We start from the raw sequence: 19669 nt of genomic DNA on the forward strand, positions 1-19669 counted from the left end.
AAACAAAAAAGTTTCATGTCATTTTATAGTGACAGAATGCTTAGATAAGTTCTGCTTATTAGTGACAACCCTAAATTACTCACATAATATAATTCTGAGCAACAAAGTTGGTGATATATGGGCCATTCTACAGAATTGGTTTAAAGTCAGAATTGCAAACTGGATCTTTTTCCACAAATTTTGTGTGTATGCAAATTGTACAATATCCAAGATACACATTTCTAGTCATTTGTGCAGTTAATTTTCATGTTGTATTTTCCAAAAGTTTTGGAATATTTGTTCTCTTCCCAAATTTGTCACTACCGAAACACGGTAATATATAGTTCAATAAGAAGAGTTATATTGACCTATTAAGATTTTGCTTACATCTTCCTTGCAAACGTATTTTTTTCTATTTTAATATAAAGTTTTCAGAGGTACTGTAAATCAATAACAATTACAATTTCAACAATATTTCAAGCGTGATTTTTGAGATTTGTTGTATTTTGTATTCAATTTTTATTTGTAAAAGGCAAAAAGTTGATCATACTGATTTCAAAGTTAAGGATTCATTAGTTTGAATATACATTGAACTAAACACTATCATAACTTCTTAGTTGATAATTCCATATACTTTTATTTTTTATGTTTTGGTCATGAATCCGACCACATCATATGACTAAATTTTAACCTAAATGTTAATAACTCCCAAAAAAGTGTTTAATTATAGAAAAATGGTGTTCGGTAGTGACATTCTTAAATGATTTTTTCATACTTTTGAACACATTTACCTCAAAATGATGGGCCTATCTACTCACCATGTAGCTATGAGAGAGAGGAACACATTAATATTTCCTGATCATAAATGTAGGGGTGTTGTTAAAGTCAGTCTCAACCAACGGACTAAAACATACACGGTTTCGGTAGTGACATGAAATTGTTCATGTTTCATGATTTACAAATAAAATATACAATAAATTTAGATATTTTTAAAAACAACAGTGGAATAAAATGCATTTTATGAAAAAAAAAAAAAAAGCTAATTATTTCAATATAATTTTTATAAGTTGAAATTATAGACGTTAGGTTTCGGAACAGCCACCTCCCAATTGCAAGTACCCACTAAATGATCATTTTATATAGTAAGCTTACCTATATTTTAAATATTATTGTAGGTTTCAATAGATAATAGAAGGATCTTAGTAAACATCTAAGATTTGAATACTTAAATGCTTTTTAGATGTGTTTTTTGATTGTGGGACAGCACTTTGCACCAATTCTGTAGAATGACCCATGTAAGTTTAAAAGTCTGAGACCATATTAGATTTCTCACTAGGTCTAAGTGTGACATTGACCATGGTAATTTAAGTCGGATGTTCTTGCTTTTAATGTAGTACAATGTGATCTTTGGAGTATTCTTAAATCATGATGGATGATTATCACATGATATGACAGCATCAAAGCAAGCTTTAAAAAAAGTTAAAATGTCACTCACAGCGCTTTCAAACTCAAACGGACTGAGGTGCTGGGTGATAATTTCAAACATTCCAGGAGACATTGGGGGTTCAGGAGAGGAACATGCATTTTGGACTGGACTACTGAGAATTAAGGACATTAAAAAGAGAAAGGAAAAAAATAAACAATAATAATCAGAATCAGTTTATACAATCATGCAACAGAGAAGAAACAAAGTATTAAATCAAGTCTTGTTGTGAAAGAAATTAAGATACTCACTTCCGATGGGAAATTGGAACTAACTGTGTCTGAATGTAAGGACAAACTGTGAAAGGCAAAAAATTATATTTATAATCATACACTTTCCCCCCCCAAAAAAGACATGAAACTTAAATAACAGGGTTGTAAATGAAATATAGTACACAGCTATATTATGTGACCCTGGATCACAAAACCAGTCTTAGGTAGCAGGGGTATATTTGTAAAAATATATTGTATAGGTCAAAATTATTTATTATTATCGATTTTTTATTAGGATATTAAGTAATGATTATGTTCCATTAGGGCATTTTATGAATTTCCTACCATAAATATATCAAAAAGTAATTTTTGATTTGTAATATGCATTGCTAAGAACTTCATTTGGACAACTTTAAAGGCGATTTTCTCAGTATTTAGATTTTTGTGCACCCTCAGATGACAGATTTTCAAATAGTTGTATCTTGGCCAAATACTGTCCTATCCTAACAAACCATACATCAATGGAAAGTTTATTTATTCTCAGTTTCAAAAAAATGTACCCTTATGACTGGTTTTGTGGTTCATGCTCACATATTAAAAATCAGATAAATTTGCAGATATCTAACCTTTGTTTTGCTGGCTGTTGTAATGTTTGCCAAAAGCCTCGTCCTTTGGGATGTCAGGATAAAGGAACTTGAGAGGATTCTCTGGGACAACACCATCTGCAATGACCTTATAGTCCCGTATTATATCAGCAATGGGCAAGGCGTTAAGGCGGTTTTTCGTGTACGGCTCTACAGAGATGAACTTTGGGTCTCCTGTAGGCAGAATACATGTGCTTAAGATTATTTAACTGCATATTTAATACAACAAAGACAAATAAAAAAGCACCTAAACACCCAGACATAAGAGCAGCTTTTTCCCACAGGCATTATTCAATCTGAACAATTCAACTCTCAACTGCACACTAAAAATAAGGAAACACAAATTATATCTATAAAAGGATTCTGGAACATCTCCAAGCTGGAATTTCCCTCAGCAAATTCAAGACATTGTCTCACCGTGGAACTTACAGTAATTACCTAACCTAGCAAAAGTTCCTTAACTTTGAAAACATTAACCTGCGTGGGCTTGCAAACAGAAGATTGTAATGACTGTATTGCGAATGTTATTTTTAAAGGAATCGCTCACCCAAAAATAAAATTGGCTTAAAAATTACTTACCCTCAGGCTATTCAAGTAAAAGAGTACAAATATCTAGGCATCATAGTTGATGATGCCCTATCTTTTAGCTCCTATATCACTCAACTGAAGAATAAACTGAAAATCAAGCTTGGGTTTTATTTCAGGAACAAGTTTTGCTTCTCATTCAATGTAAAAAAGAAATTACAGTAGTCTCTGCTACTTTTCTCTCGGTCCTTGATTACGGTGATGTTGTATATCAGTTTGCACCTTCTTATCTTCTTTCTTCCTTAGATGCCGTTTATCATGGTGCTCTAAGGTTCATATCAGATTGTAAATCTTCAACTCATCATTGCATTTTGTATCACAGAGTAGGTTGGCCTTCTCTGTCTACCAGAAGAAAAATGCACTGGTACTTAATTATTTACAAAGCCATCTTGGGGTTGTTGCCTTCCTATCTCTGTTGGAGGGTTTTCGAGCATGAACCGCCTTTTTAAGGTCATGCCACAGCATCTCAATAGGATTCAGGTCAGGACTTTGACTAGGCCACTCCAAAGTATTCATTTAGTTTTTCTTCAGCCATTCAGAGGTGGATTTGCTGGTGTGTTTTGGATCCTTGTCCTGCTGCAGAACCCAAGTTTGCTTCAGCTTGAGGTCACAAACAGATGGCCGGACATTGTCCTTCATAAAATTTTTTTGGTAGACAGCAGAATTCATGGATTTATTTATCACAGCAAGTCTTCCAGGTCCAGAAGCAGCAAAACAGCCCCAGACCATCACACTACAGCCACCATATTTTACTATTGGTATGATGTTCTTTTTCTGAAATGCTGTGTTACTTTTACACCAGATGTAATGGGAGACACACCTTCCAAAAAGTTCAACTTTTGTCTCGTCAGTCCACAGAGTATTTTCCCAAAAGTCTTGGGGATCATCAAGATGTTTTCTGGCAAAACTGAGATGAGCCTTTATGTTCTTTTTGCTCAGCAGCGGTTTTCATCTTGGAACTCTGCCATTCAGGCCATTTCTCTTTCTTTTGGTGGAGTCATGAACACTGACCTTAACTGAGGCATGGGCCATGTGGGTTTGGATTTTTTTCCCTTCATAAAAAAACCCCTTCATTTAAAAACTGCATGTTATGTTTACTTTTGTTATCTTTGATTAATATTTAAATTTGTTTGATGATCTGAAACATTAAAGTGTGACAAACATGCAAAAAATAAAAAATCATTAAGGGGGCCAACACTTTTTCACACCACTGTATATATCATTTTCTATAAAACAATATAAAATATCTCCTATATCTATAATAATGCTTTCTCCAGTCAAAAAGTCTTGTTTGAATCAGGGGAGAAAATGAACAGATCAAGCACTATTTACAAGCGAAAACCGCTCTAAACTAATATGTCTGTGGAAAATAACAGGGACTTCCCAGATAGACTTTCTCACTGGACAATGTGTTTTTTATGGATTATGGACTGTGTATTTTGACCCAAAGCATTGGTTTGAAGTTAAAAATGTTTCAATGGTGAATTAGCATGCAGATTTTCACTTCACAAGATCGGATTGGAGCTCGGCGGATTGCTTGTGGATTTTCGTGATGTTTTTATCAGCAGTTTGGACTCTCTTTCTGACAGCACCCATTCACTCCAGAGGATCCACTGGTGAGCTAGTGATGTAATGCTAAATGTCTCTAAAGCTGTTGAAAAACTCATCTACATCTTGGATGGCCTGAGGGTGAATACATTTTTAGGAACTGTTCATTTGTGGGTGAACTATTTCTTTAAAACATAATGACTTATAGCAGACAAACCATTTTCATCCTGCTCCACCCAGGTGAAGGTGATTCCTCCAAGGTGACTTTCACTAAAACGTAGCAGGAATGTCCCTGGCTCCTTTTCCTTCAGTAAGGCACGTTCCATCTCTTTACTCACAAATCCCATTATGTAACTGAAAAAATAGCAAAAAAATAGCAGAATCCATTGAGAAGCAGAAAAACGCATGGCAGAAATTTCAATTATAAATATACTGATAAAAAAAGTGATAAAACATCTAGTAAAAATAGACTAATCTATCCAGTAGTTGCATTTGTTATTTATTACATGCTAATCAGAATAACAGAGCTAATATGTCTAACATGTGACCCTGGACCACAAAACGAGTTTTAAGTCGCTGGGGTATATTTGTAGCAAAAGCCAAAAATACATTGTATGGGTCAAAATTACAGATTTTTCTTTTATGCCAAAAATAATTAGGATATTAAGTAAAGATCATGTTCCATGAAGATATTTTGTAAATTTCCGAACTTAAATATATCAAAACTTTTTTTTTGATTTGTAATATGCATTGTTAAGAACTTCATTTGGACAACGTTTCTCGGTATTTTCAATTATTTGCACCCTCAGATTCCAGATTTTCATACAGTTGTATCTTGGCCAAATATTGTCCTAGCAAACCATACATCAATGGAAAGCTTATTTATTCAGCTTTCATATAAATCTCAATTCAAAAAAAATTGACCCTTATGACTGGTTTTGTGGTCCAGGGTCACATATCTATGATCATGCCCCTGCCATAACAAGAACACTGACCCATCAATCCAAACAGGAAGTAAATGTTTCTTAATAAGGTCCAGGATCGAGTCCAGCCACAGCCAAAAACTAAATGATTTTCCAGGAATGGTTTCCTGAAAACAAAAGAAAAACATGCTTTGGATTAATGTTGTTACAATTTGTGAATAGCAAGAGCATATAATATTTATTCAATTTTACCTTCCAGAACTTGGACCAAGAAACCTGACAGTCATTATATGAAGCATGTTGACCTTCAGAAACAATTACAAAACACCGATTAGCTGGAGGCCAAAAAGTGTTCACAAAAATTGTGCTATTGGCATATTTATGAGAAAAAAATGACATAAAAATACTTTAATGTCACATAAACTTTATAGTTTATAGAAAACAAATAGTTTATACAGTTTATAGTTTCTATAAAATTTATAGAAAACTTACCTAGAAGTTTATCTCCCAGCATGTTAAGCTGCTCCTTGTTGAGTCCTCGTCCTGCAAAACTCGAGAACTGCCAGCTGAGTACCTCTGAGAGTTGACTCCAGCTTGCCCGCAAAGGGTTACCGAAGAATCCAAGGTTCTAAACATGTCAGAGAAGTTCAAATAATAGTGTATGTCAAGCCTTGCCACTGATTAAATCTATAGCCTCTAGTTATTTTAGTCATATAACATGAGTAGATCATGTGCTGGAAGCTATAAACAAGATACTATAAGCTAGACATCCATTCTTTTGTATCCTTATCCGAAGCTCACCTTGGGGTCATCAGTTAGCAGGTTATACCACATGACGGAGGCCCAGCCCCCTGGGAGCTGACTGACATTGGAGATGACCACCAGTGGCAGAGAGCAAGTCTGCACAGGAACAAAAAAAAAAAATGAAAGCATTATATTAGCACATATAAGCCTAATATTTCGTCCTATGGAGTCCATTCATTCACATTCGGAGATCCACACTTCTTGACTGGCAAGATGGCTGCGAGCGGAAACCCAAACATTGTAAGCGAGTTTGTCTCGTTTACAGTAAAAGAAACAGCCCAGGTTGCATTTTGGCAATAGTTATCCTTTAAATCAAGAAGGATTTTCTAGACAAGTAAAAAATATTTTCTTGTTTTCAGAAAAAAACTAGTCAAAATTAAGTGCGTTTTTGCTTGAAAAAAGCCAAAATAATCTGCCAAAGAGGTAAGAAAAATAATCTTGTTTTCTGTTTGAAATGAGATTTTTTTTTGCTTACCCCATTGGCAGATTATTTTGCTTGTTTCAAGCAAAAACACACTTAATTTTGACTTGTTTTATCTGAAAACAACACAATAATTTTTACTCGTCTAGTAAAAATAATAATTGGTTTAAGAATTTTTTGATATTTTGGCTGGAAACAAGACAAAAAAAATCTAATTGAGAAAAGATCTAATTAATTTTTTTTTTTGCAGTGTACATAACTGTTCTAAATTAAATTTTAAAGGTCTAACTAAGTAATATATTAGTAGTAATAGTAGTAGTTTTAATATTTTCTCAACACTGAAATTAAATATGACATGTAATACACAACCAGTCAAAAGTTTCATGTTTTTTAAGAAGTCTCTTCTACTTACCAAAGCCTGCATTTATTTGATCCAAAGTACAGCAAAAAAACACGACTTTGAAATGTTTTACTATTTAAAATAACTGTTTTCTATTTTTAAATATATTTTAAAATTGTATTATTTCAAAGCTGCATTTTTAGCATCATTACACCAGTCACATGATCCTTCAGAAATCATTCTAATATTCTGATTTGCTGCTCAAAAAACAAACAAAAAAACATTAATATTATGTTGGAAACAGCTGAGTAGAATTTGTTCCGGTTTCTTTGATAAATAGAATATTCAGAAGAACAACATTTATCTGATTTTTGGATCTTTCTGTGCATCAAAGAATCCTGAAAGAAATGTACTCAACTGTTTTAATATTGATAATAAAAATGATAAAAAATATATGTTTTCTTGAACAGCAAAAAGACATTAGACTGATTTATGAAGGATCATGTGACACTGAAGACTGGAGTAATGATGCTAAAAATTTAGCTTTGGTCACAGGAAAAAAAATACATTTTAAAATATCTTCAAATAGATAGCAGTTATTTTAAATAGTAAAAATATTTCACAAATGTTTACTGTTTTTGCTGTACTTTGGGTTACATAAATGCAGGCTTATTGAGCAGAAGAGAATTCTTAAAAAAAAAATTAAAAATCCCACTGTTCACAAACTTTTGACTGTTGAGTGTATGTCATATATTTATGTACAATGGGGTCAGTAAATTTTATTTAGTGTGATTAAGAGTGATTTAACTATTCAATTTCAAATATACTTGAAATAAATGCTGTTTTTGTTTTTACTTTATTTTCAAACAATCCTGAGGAGACAAAAAAAAAATCCACAAAAATATTACAACCGTTTTTAGCATTGATGGTAAAAAGAAATCAGAGCCAAATCAGCATATTACAATGACTTCTATAAGAATATGACACTGAATACTGGAGTAAAATTCAGCTTTACCATCAGAGTAATAAATTACACTTTAAGATATGTTAAAATAGAAAACAATTATTTTAAATTTTAAATAATTTTAATTAATTGTCATAAAATGTTATAATCGTCCAGTTTTTACTGTATTTTATCATCAAATAAAGGCTGTCTTGATGAGCATGCATAGATTATTTAAAGCTTCGTTGAAAAGTGTCTGTAATGTTTTAAAAATATGTCTTATGCACATTATGGACAAAATACCTTAAGAATTTTCAATGAATATATAACATAAACACTAAAAGATACCTCAAGATCAATATCCAGGCCCTGTAACATCAGCATGGCCTCAAAATTGAGAGAGTGTAACTCCTCTGTTACTGACAGGGGACCCTGCAATAGAGAACCACAGTATGGTTATGTGTCAATGCATCCAGAATACACTGTGTGTGGCTGCCCTCTAATGGCAAGATGTATGTATTTCACACTGAATATCAACATGGCAAAAATACTGCCATGTAAACAAACTCCAGCAATGAGGTAGGCCATTTAAAGATTTAAAGGGCCACTAGAAGAGATACTCCTGTAAAGAAAGCAGCAGATATTAGAGATAATGCAATCTTACCTCATTTCCTTTTCCTCCAGTAGGACACTTTTTTTCTTTCAGCTGCTGCAAAACACAAAGACTTTATTAAATATCTTCCCTCTCCTAAAAAGATAGTTCACCCAAAAATTAATTAAATTTTTTTTTACTCAACATCATGTTCATTTTCATTTTCACACATTTCTTTCTAACAACAGTTCACAGTTATAAAACTCGAAAAAAAAAAAAAGTAAAAATGCTAAAACATTCTAAGTCTTCTGACATCTAATAACTTTAAGTTAAGTTATTCACTTTTTGAAGCCATGGTCACTACCAGCTGTCCTTGTATGGGAAAAAAAGCTTTAAAATGATACCTTTTATGTGCCATGGAAAAAAAAAAAAACAGAATGTGGGTTTGGAGCAACATGAGGGTGAGTAAATAATGACTAGTGAATTTTCCTAAAGTGGGTGAACTCATTTAAATATTTTACACCGAAGCCTTAGTAACAGACAGTATTTGTCTTGAATCATTTTAGAATTCAGAGTAAAGTACCAGATGCCTGAACTCTACAGAAAGACATCCAGTTGACTCCTCAACATCCATCACTTTGGTGTTGTTGGTGAGGATAAAGAACTGTCTGTTCCTGCAAGGAAATATCAGTAATGTTAGTTTTGATATTTTCTGTTTAGTCACAACTTCCACTATATTGTAAATTACAGTAACTGCTATGTAGAAAATGTATCAAATTTAGCTTGGAAAGCACTGCTGTCCCCCTCCCCCTACACACTTAGCTGAAAAAACTCATATTGAGATTTGGCCTAAATAAACAACAGGAAGTTGGTTCTTCTGTTTGAGGTTGAGTGCACTCACACTTTGCCTGGTGGAAGGTCTCTGCACACACAAAAATAGAAAAGAGTAGAAAAACACGGTCATGTTGGGCTAAATGCACATGTGATACAAACATTGCTTGCATTGTTTGTGAACAATGAAAAAAAAAATAGGTTGCGTGTAAATGTGAGAATGATGTTTATTATTATAGCCATAATCATAGTTGGGCCATTCCTAGTGTGCAGTGTTATCATGTCCTTATTATAAATGGCACAATACATATTTACAACAGTAAAGATGGAATTGATATTAGAGATTATTATTATTATTTTAGGAAGATAATTTTCAGTAATTTCACTACTGTTAATTTAGTTTATGTGGATGTTGCTTGAATGTCTAAGAAATATTCCAGATGTTTTATTCATTTATTTACTTACTTTTTACATTTCATAATTAAAATGAGGTAAATAATCATATTATACCAATCATAATAGTGTTTTGATACTTCTCAATTTGTAGATTTTTGCAGATTTATATATATATATATATATATATATATATATATTATATTTTTTTATAATTTTATATATTTTTTATATATTTTTTCATATATATATATATTAAAGAATATTTATTTTTAATACATTTTACATTTATATATAATTAGTATTCTATAAATTATATATAATAATATATAATTATATATAATATAAAAAATATATAATTTATTTACAAAAAAAACAAAAAAAAAATGTCACTAAGTAATGGCTAACTTTAGCTTTTTATCCATCTTGTTATGCTCTACACTCTTTTAAATTTGCCATTTTGTAAGTAAACTAGTTTTAATTAATACGTTTTAACAATCAGCTCATACTTCTTTAAGTCTGCTTTGCCCTTTTACACACTTCCTCATATTACAAGCATATTTCTTTTCAATAAGTTTATGTATTGCACACTGTTGCAATTGTATTGCATAACATGAATGCCCCAGGTTATAAAGATTTATAGACATAATTCAGGAAACATACTTATCAAATGTTGTCTTGACTTTGAGTTGATAATCCACCTCAGGTAGTTTAACCAGTAATCTGAGAAAGAAAAAAGTGAAATGAAATGGACAATATTTGTGTTCGACTAAAGGCAGTCAACTCGTTGTTTTAGACTTGTTTACATGAAGAGTTTAGAGGAGGCTGTGGTTCATACCTGACCTTGGTGGTAAACTGAACCTGTGTTTTGATGATAAGAGGTTTCTGAGGGTGTGTAGGCATGCAGGGCTGCTTCTCCACCACAAATGAGCTGCAAACATGACCAAAACAGATTCTCCAAGTGTCACTCAGCACAGCATTTCTTTTGTGTTGTGTTAATCGAGTTTCATGTATTGGCCTTAATTGTTCACAAATCCCTAAATATTACCTTTTAATGAGGTGATAGATGAGGTATTTGACTTGCTCCTCCATCTGAGGTCTCTGGAGAGGTATTGGATCACTTTCATAAGTGACTTTTAGGATCAGTTCTCCCAGTTTGTCCAGCTGTCTTTTAATCTGGAAAAGACTCTGGGCTGTCAGGGTAAACCTGTAAAAGAAATTTCACATGAAAAGTTGGCTTTTATATATAGTTTTAAAAATTATTCCTGTAATGGCAAAGCTGAATTTTCAGAAGCCATTACTCCAGTCTTCAGTTTCACATGATCCTTTAAAATCATTCCAATATTTGGTGCCCAAGAAACATGTTGAAAGCTATTTTTATGGAAACCATGATACAGTTGTTATTAACAGTGATACATTTAAAGTGCCTTGCGAAAGTATTCATTAATGTTTTGCACATTTTGTTATGTTGCTGCCTTATGTTAGACTATTTTAAATTAGTTTTTCCACACCAATCTACATTTCATGCACCATAATGACAAAGCAAAAACAGAATTGTCACAACTTCGTAAATTTAATAAAAAAAATTAAATAAATACATTGCATAAGTATTCATACCCTTAACCCAGTACTTAGCTGAAGCACCTTTATAGCCTCAATTTTTTTGGATATGATGCAACACGCTTTGCACATCAACATCTTCGCCTCACCTCTTCACCTCTCAAGCTCTTTCAGCTTGGATTAGGGTGACCATATTTTAGTTTTCAAAAAAGAGGACGTAGGACGAGGGTTGGGGGGTGGGGTCCTAGTTTTGGTATCAAAATATGTCATTTCCATACCAAAACTACATATTTTACAGTCACTGTTATAGAGATTGATCATAAACACAGCTAAAAAGCTTCCTACACTCTTAAAAATAAAGGTGCTTCACAATGCCATAGAAGAACCTTTTTTGTTAAAATGGTTCCATAAATGTATTTGTGAATTTTATTGGCGAAAGAAGGTTCTTCAGATTATAAAAAGGTAAGAAAGAGATGGTTCTTTAAAGAACCTTTGACTGAATGGTGCTTCATGGCATCGCTATGAAGAACCTTTTAAAGCATCTTTATTTTTAAGAGTGTACCACAGTGGCCATCCTTCACAAAACTAATATCTACCACAGTTTTATCACAGAATGCAAAATGTTTCAATACAAGCATTTCAGCCAAATGGAATGTATGCAATATTTCAAACTTTCAAAAAATCAACCCGCCGCAACTGTTTAAAATCAGCCCAATTCCGTGGAAAAAATGTGGATTTGGCAACCCTACATCCAACACGAACTGCATCCAAAGCGATTTAAATACTCCGCATATTGATAGCGATTCCATGATGCGCGAAAATTATATTCAATATTAGAATGTTTGCGGGAGACAACAGTCAAGGCTTTAATACAAAAACGGAGACAATGAATGGCGACTGTAGAAAGCAAAAGCCGAACCCCGGACATTTTGGGCGATTTAGGAATCCCGGCCGGACGCATTTTTTTAAGTCCAAAAAGAGGACCATGTCCGGGGAAAAGAGGACGTATGGTCACCCTAGCTTGGATGGAGTCTGGCAGACATTTTCAGGCTTCTCCAGAAATGTTTTATTGGGTTCAAGCCTCTATGGTTCAAGCCCAGGCTGTGGCTGGGCTACTTAAAGGAACACTCCACTTTTTTTGGAAATAGGCTCATTCTCTAACTCCCCCCAAGTTAATAAGTTGAGTTTTACCGTTTTGAAATCCATTCAGCCATTCTCCTGTTCTGGCGATATCACTTTTAGCATAGCTTAGCATAGATCATTGAATCCTATTAGACCAATAGCATCACGTTCAAAAATGACCAACGAGTTTCCATATTTGTTGTATTTAAAACTTGACTCTTCTGTAGTTATATCGTGTACTAAGACCGGTGGAAATGCAAAGCTGCGAGTTTCTAGGCTGATAAGATTAAGAACTACACTTCCATTCTGGCGTAATAGTCAAGGAAGTTTGCTGCCGTAATATGGCCGAAGCAGGCGGAGTATTATCAGAAATGAGTTCCCAGCTAGTTTAGCATTTGCACATGTGCTGCGTGGTATTACTGCTCCTGCTTCGGCCTTATTACGGCAGCAAACTTCCTTGACTATTACGCCGGAATGGGAGTGAAGTTCCTAATCTTATCAGCCTAGAAAATTGAAACTTTGCATTTCCACCGGTCTTAGTACACGATATAACTACAGAAGAGTCAAGTTTTAAATAGGACAAATATCGAAACTCGTTGGTCATTTTTGAACGTGATGCTATTGGTCTAATAGGATTCAATGATCTATTCTATGCTAAGCTATGCTAAAAGTGATATCGCCAGAACAGGAGAACGGCTGAATGGATTTCAAAACGGTAAAACTCAACTTATTAACTCAGGGGGAGTTGGAGAATGAGCCTATTTCCAAAAAAAGTGGAGTGTTCCTTTAAGGACATTCACATAGTTGTCTGTAAGCCACTCTTGCTGTGTGCTTAGGGTCATTGTCCTACTGGAAGGTGAACCTACTGCCCAGTCTGAGATTCTGAATGCTCTGGATCTCAATATGTTGTTGCATTGAGCTTTTCTTCTACTCTGATGAGTCCCTCAGTCCCAGCCACTTAAAAACAGCCCCACAGCATGAGGCTGTTACCACCACACTTTACTATTAAGATGGTACTGGCAGGTAATGAGCAATGCCTGGTTCTTTCAAACATGATACTTGAAAACTAAGGTTTAATCAAACCAGAGAATCTTGTTTCTCACAGTCTGAGGATCCTTTAGGTGCTTTTTTGCAAATTCCAAGTGTGTTTTCATGTGTCTTCACTGAGGAGAGGATTGAGTCTTGCCACACCATCATAAAGCCCAGATCAGTGGAGTGTTGCAGTGATGTTTGTCCTTCTGTAAATTTCTCCCATCTGCATATATGTTCATGGAGCTCAACTAGAGTAACCATAATCTTCTTGGTCACCAGTCTAGCAAAAGCCCTTATCCATCAATTGCTTAGTTTGGCTAGGAGGCCAGCTCTAGGGAGAGTCTTGGTTGTTTCAAACTTCAAAAATGGTAACAGAGACTACATGCTTCTGTGAGCCTTCAAAGCAGCAGAAGTTTTTCTGAACTCTTTCCCAGATGTGTGGCTTGATGCAATCCTGTTTCTGAGCTCTACAGGCAGTTCTTTTGACCTTAGGGCTTGGTTTTTGCTCTGATCTGCATTTTTAGCTGTTAGACCTTTTAATAAGATGTGTGTGCCTTTCCAAATCATACCCATTCAATTGAATTTGCCACAAGTTAACTTCAAGCAATATGAATGCTCCTGAGTTTAATTTCAAATTTGCAAAGATGTTAAAAAACAGTTTTTTGCTTTGCCATTATGGTGTATGGAGTGTAGAGTGGTGTTTAAAAAAGTAATTTAAAGCACTTTAACATGAGGCAGCAACGTAACAAAATGTGGAAAAAAAATTAAGGGGTATGAATACTTTCGACAAGGCACTGTATTTGAAATAAAAATGTTGTCTTTGCTGTCACTTTTGAACAATTTAATGCGTCATTGCTGAATAAAAGTATTAATTTCCTTAAAAAAAATCTAACTGGCCCCAAACATTTAATGTTTTTTTCTCTCCTGCTTATCTTTAATGTGAGCATTATGACAGTTTTATTACCATTCAAAACAATAATCTATAACAGCATAACTTAAACTGTATATTTTTTTATTCTATTTCACTATATTATAAAGTGTTATACCAGTTCTGGAGCTGGTCCAGTCCGATCAGAACCGGTCCTCCGATGCAGGCGATCTGTTGCCTCCGTTTCCATTCCTTAAGCTCAGGGTTGAGCTGGGAGGTAATCAGGGCATCGATTTCCTTTATAACATCTGCAATCTTTGACAAAATTTCCTACACAAGAAAACAAAGTGCAAACATAGTGGTTAACAATGACCAGCCAACAACTCGTACAGTGGTGTCACACACACCTGAGCAAAATATACCAAAGATGTGTGAAAACCACTCAAAGCCACCTGTCTGAGACAGGAAGTTCCCAGGCTAGTTCAAGTATAATACAACCTAAGTAAACAAAACCTTTACCTTCACAACCATTTCCTTTTCTTCTTGTTTGTTGAACTTTTACATTTAAAAAAAGAAAACACTTGCCTTTCTTTTGAAATCCAGGCGGTTCAGTATTTCCTGAAGTGTAGTGACTTCTTGCTTCATGGATAAAGAGTTTCTCTCAACTGGATCTACAGGATATCAGAAAAATGTTTTTTTTTTTATTATTCAATCAAAAACCTCTTGTATATACCCATATTATATTATTTTATCCCATAAAATGAAAAGGTGGCAAAAAAGGAAGGTGGCATTCAAGGGTGTCAAAGTTCATGGCTCACCTCGAAGTTGGAGTGTTTTGTATCGAAAGTCAAAATCATCCTGCATGTCCTCAAGATACTTCACACCCTGGTCCAGCATCTGGTAAAAGCATGTATAAATGGACTTTTTCATATATCTAATCTGTGGGAATGGCTGTGATAACTGCAACCTTGATGCAAATTACCTGAACGCTGCTTCTTATGACTGCCACTTTGTTGTCAAGAACTTTCTGTTTCTCCAAGGCGGCTGAGTTTTGCATTGACTTCTCTAGTGGTCCCTGCCATTAATGAAACAGAAACATGAAAAACTGAATGTGTACATCTAAAACATGACAACATGAATCTATTCGGTGTTGTAGTAAGTCACAAATCAAATAAGTACATTTGCCATGTTGACCTTGTTAACTAAGTCAGACAGAAGCACACTGGTGAACTGTAATATCATGTGAGGACATCGCAAACTCTGAAGCTTGGTTAACAACATAGTTGCACGGGGTATTTGTGGTTTTTGCATACTGTTTGTCACATGGGTCGTGGCAGTACCTGTTCCTGCATGCTGGCTGTGGATAAGATGCGTCTTTCTTCCCTCAGGCAGTTACAGATGACGGCAGCCATGTGCAGAGGATTCGCTTTGTATTTTACCTGAAAGAGTGACGCAACATCATTTACTGACTGATGTGAGACTGGGAATTTCTTGTCACACCACAAAGCACACTGGTGAAAAAAAGACTGCCTGTTCAGCTAGAGGGTTTTTATGTGTGTGCAGTGTGAAATGCAGGTTCACAATAAATAATACTTTGAAAGATCTACACTTACACTTCCTGTCAAAAGTTTTTGAACAGTAGTCTCTAATGCTCACCATGCCTGCATTTTTTAATCCAAAGTACTGCAAAAACAGTCAAATTTTAAAATATGTTTTCGATTTGAATATATTTTAAAATGCCATTTATTTCAGTGAGAAAAATGATACTGACTCCAGGTTTTTGAATGATATAGTGTACAGTACAATGTTACAAAAGCGTTTTATATCAGATAATTACTGATCTTTGGATCTTTCTATCCATCAAAGAATCCTGAAAAAATGTACTTGGCTGTTTTAAATATTGATAATAATAATAATAATAATAATAATAATAATAATAATAATAATAATACTAAATGTTTCTTTAAAAGCAAATCAGCATATTAGATTGATGTCTGAAGTATCATGTGACTGGAGTAATGATGCTGAAAACTTAGCTTTGATCACAGAAATAAATTCAAATTAAAAGTAGTTATTTATTTTTTTAAGATTTATTTTTTGGCATTTTTGCCTTTATTATGATAGGACAGATCAGACATGACAGGAAACGAAGTGGGAGAGAGATGGTGGGCGGGATTGGGAAAGGTCCTCGAGTCGGGATTCGAACACGGGACGTCCAGAGCACAACAGCGACAAAAGTAGTTATTTTTTAAATAGTAAAATATTTTACAATATTACTGCTTTTGCTGTATTTTGGATAAAAAAAAAATGCAGGCTTGGTAAGCAGAAGAGACTTCTTAAAAAACTTTGAAAATCCTACTGTTCAAAGACTTTTGACTGGTAGTGTAATATAAAATATATTACATTTATTTCTTAAATATACACATGTATGTGTGTATTTTATATATACGCACTGCCACTCAAAGTTTGGGATCAGTAAGATTTTTAATGTTTTTTTTTTTTTTTAAATCTCTTCAAAGTTCCATTTATTTGATCAAAAGTTTTTTCTTTAATATACTTAAAAATATAATTTATTTCTGTGATGCAAAGCTGAATTTTCATCAGCCATTACTCCAGTCTTAAGTGTCACATGATCCTTCAGAAATCATTCTAATATGCTGATTTATTACTTTTATTATCAATGTTGGAAACTTAATATTTTTTTAAACCTGTGATATTTTTTTCAGGATTCTTTAATGAATAAAAAGTTAAAAAGAATAGCATTTATTCAAAACAAAAGTCAATTTACTAGACTTTAGTCTTTACTATCACATTTTATCAATTTAACACATCCTTGCTGAATAAAAGTAATAATTTCTTTCAAATGGAGAAAGAAAGAAAAAATGTATTGACCCTAAACTTTGAGCGAGGTGTTTGTTGCTAAATAAATGCTGTTCTTTTTAACATTTTATTCATTAAAGAATATTTAAAAAAGTATCACAGGTTAAAAAAAACACTGATAATAAATCAGCATATTAGAATAATTTCTGTGGGGTCATGTTGCACTGAACACTAGAGTAATGATGCAGAAAATTCAGCTTTGAATCACAGGAATAAATTATACATTAAAGTATATTAAAATAGAAAACCACTATTTTAATTTGCAATAACATTTCACAATATTACAGTTTTTTCTGTATTTTTAACCAAATAAACGCTTGACGAGCAGAAAAATCTCCTTTAAAAAGCATTAAAAATCTTACTGATCCCAAACTTTTGAGCAGCAATGTATGTTTTGTAAACACAAACTTTTATTTTGGATGTGATTAATCGCGAATAATCGATTTGACAGCACTAATACATACATATAGCGAAAGTACCTGCGGTTCCAGAGAAATCTGCCTGACAACTGACAAGTAAAAACTCATCACCATTTACAGGAATGCTTCATAAGGAATGTGGCATTACAAGGACTGAAATAACTTTGGAAAGTGAAAGTTCAAACAAATAACCATTGATGTAAATGAAACAGTTGATGGTTAAAATCTCACGCATGACATTTTCGAGAAGATCTGTTTTGTTTCCATAAAGGAGCAGTTCATCCAAACATTAAAATGTAGCAGGTTTGATGTCAATGACATTTAGTCATGAGATTAAAAACAATGACGTTTTATGTTATAATTAAAGTCCAACCTGATGCAACACGTTTATCTGATTTAAAAGCATAGAATGATCATACAAATATGATATGAATATGGCTTTATGAGAGTGCATTTTCATTTTTGAGTGTAATCTTTCCTTGAAGTGCACTTCGCAGATCGAGGTTTTGATATTCATTCGGAGGGTTTATGATATTTGTTAGAAGTTATGGAAAATAACAGTCAGATCTGTTAAGTTCGTTTGAACTTTAATGTTAGACAAAACACTATTGTGGGCGTTTCGTCTCGGTGTTTTTTTCATGCAATATCAACAATGATATTTCCATAGGTTTTTTCAAAACAAAACAAACGATGCAAGAACGAAAGAAAAAAATAGAATTTTTGCAGCTGTCCTAAATACAGTCTATGTGAAAAACTAAAAAATGGTCTCCCCCATGCTGTGCTTTGTCATTTTGTTTTGGTTTTTTTGTTGGGGTGGCATTCAACACCAGCTACTGACAGACGTAATTTTTTTAACCAAGCGAAACCCCTGACATTTAATCCTTCTGTGGAAGTTTTTTTCACATTTATCTAGTGAGAAATCCCCACAGCACCCACTCATGAAAATACTGCATGTTTGAAAAAAATATATATATATGTTCAGCAGTTTGAAACTACTGAGAGTTTTGCCAGTCAGCCTTTGTCTGTGAATTTAGGCTCTTTGACAACCTCAACTCTTATTTTCTTTTTTCTTTTTTTTTACATGTCAGCCATTGCTTATAGACTGCGGGTTAATATTCTGCCTTACTAAATGTGGTAAACTCTATGTGAGGCAAGTGACCTAAGGTGTTAAATATTGGTTAGGACTCTTTCCACTGAAGTCAATGAAAAGATAGCAGAAACCACACCTCAGTACACAAACTTCCGTTGACAACCGAATGCGTGCTTAAAATATTTGACATTATTGTTTCAGAGTTATGAATCACACAAGAGGTTGTGTAGTAATTACCTTGTTGACTATTACTGTAAATCTTAATAATGAGCTTAAGATCATTTTCTTATAAGTGGATCATAGAAAATAAGAGTATGCAATTGTTTAATTACAATTGCAGTTAAACTACCAGTCAAACGTTTTTGAACAGTAAGAGTTTTTTTAAATAATTTTCTTCTGCTCACCAAACCTGCATTTATTTGATCCAAAGTACAACAAAAGCAGTAATATTGACAAATATATTTTACTATTTTAAATAACTGTTTTTCTATTTGAATATATTTTCAAATGCAATTTATTCCTGTGATCAAAGCCACATTTTCAGCATCATTCCTCCGGTCTTCAGTGTCACACAATTCTTCAGAAATCATTCTAATATGCTGATTTGCTGTGCAAGGCACATTTATTATTACTATTATTATCATTATTTAAAAAAGTTGAGTACATTCTTTGATAAATAGAAAGATCCAAAGAGCTTTTGTAACATTATGACTATACCATTCAAAAGCTTGGAGTCAGTATCATTTTATCTTTTTTTGTAAAAGAAATGATAGAAATTAATACTTTTATTTTACAAGGATGCTTTAAATGAATGTTGATAAAGACATGTTACAAAAGATTTCTATTTCAGATCAATTCTGTTCTTCTCAACTTTCTATTCATTCAAAAAAAATATCTACTCAGCTGTTTTCAACATAATAATAATACATGTTTTTGAGCAGCAAATCAGTATATTAGAATGATTTCTGTAGGATCATTTGGAGTATGGATGCTAAAAAAT

At 33.5% G+C, this 19669-nt stretch overlaps 1 protein-coding gene across 1 annotated transcript in view; it reads right to left on the bottom strand.

The window, feature by feature from the left end:
• Positions 1 to 19669, bottom strand: part of stat4 (signal transducer and activator of transcription 4) — a 39318-nt gene that overhangs the window by 16997 nt on the left and 2652 nt on the right. Inside the window, exons 4-23 of the mRNA XM_073845078.1 lie at positions 15621 to 15719; positions 15263 to 15355; positions 15099 to 15177; positions 14866 to 14951; positions 14459 to 14610; positions 10747 to 10905; positions 10537 to 10629; positions 10362 to 10421; positions 9376 to 9396; positions 9058 to 9148; positions 8547 to 8591; positions 8231 to 8314; positions 6176 to 6274; positions 5867 to 6002; positions 5627 to 5679; positions 5447 to 5541; positions 4669 to 4805; positions 2301 to 2492; positions 1714 to 1759; positions 1475 to 1577 (exon numbers count right to left, since the gene is read on the bottom strand). Coding sequence (XP_073701179.1) covers positions 1475 to 1577; positions 1714 to 1759; positions 2301 to 2492; positions 4669 to 4805; positions 5447 to 5541; positions 5627 to 5679; positions 5867 to 6002; positions 6176 to 6274; positions 8231 to 8314; positions 8547 to 8591; positions 9058 to 9148; positions 9376 to 9396; positions 10362 to 10421; positions 10537 to 10629; positions 10747 to 10905; positions 14459 to 14610; positions 14866 to 14951; positions 15099 to 15177; positions 15263 to 15355; positions 15621 to 15719 — 1923 coding nt within the window. The remainder of the gene's footprint in view (positions 1 to 1474; positions 1578 to 1713; positions 1760 to 2300; positions 2493 to 4668; positions 4806 to 5446; positions 5542 to 5626; positions 5680 to 5866; positions 6003 to 6175; positions 6275 to 8230; positions 8315 to 8546; positions 8592 to 9057; positions 9149 to 9375; positions 9397 to 10361; positions 10422 to 10536; positions 10630 to 10746; positions 10906 to 14458; positions 14611 to 14865; positions 14952 to 15098; positions 15178 to 15262; positions 15356 to 15620; positions 15720 to 19669) is intronic.

Source organism: Garra rufa, chromosome 8, assembly GCF_049309525.1.
Source record: "Garra rufa chromosome 8, GarRuf1.0, whole genome shotgun sequence".
In the NCBI taxonomy this organism is placed as follows: Eukaryota; Metazoa; Chordata; class Actinopteri; order Cypriniformes; family Cyprinidae; genus Garra; species Garra rufa.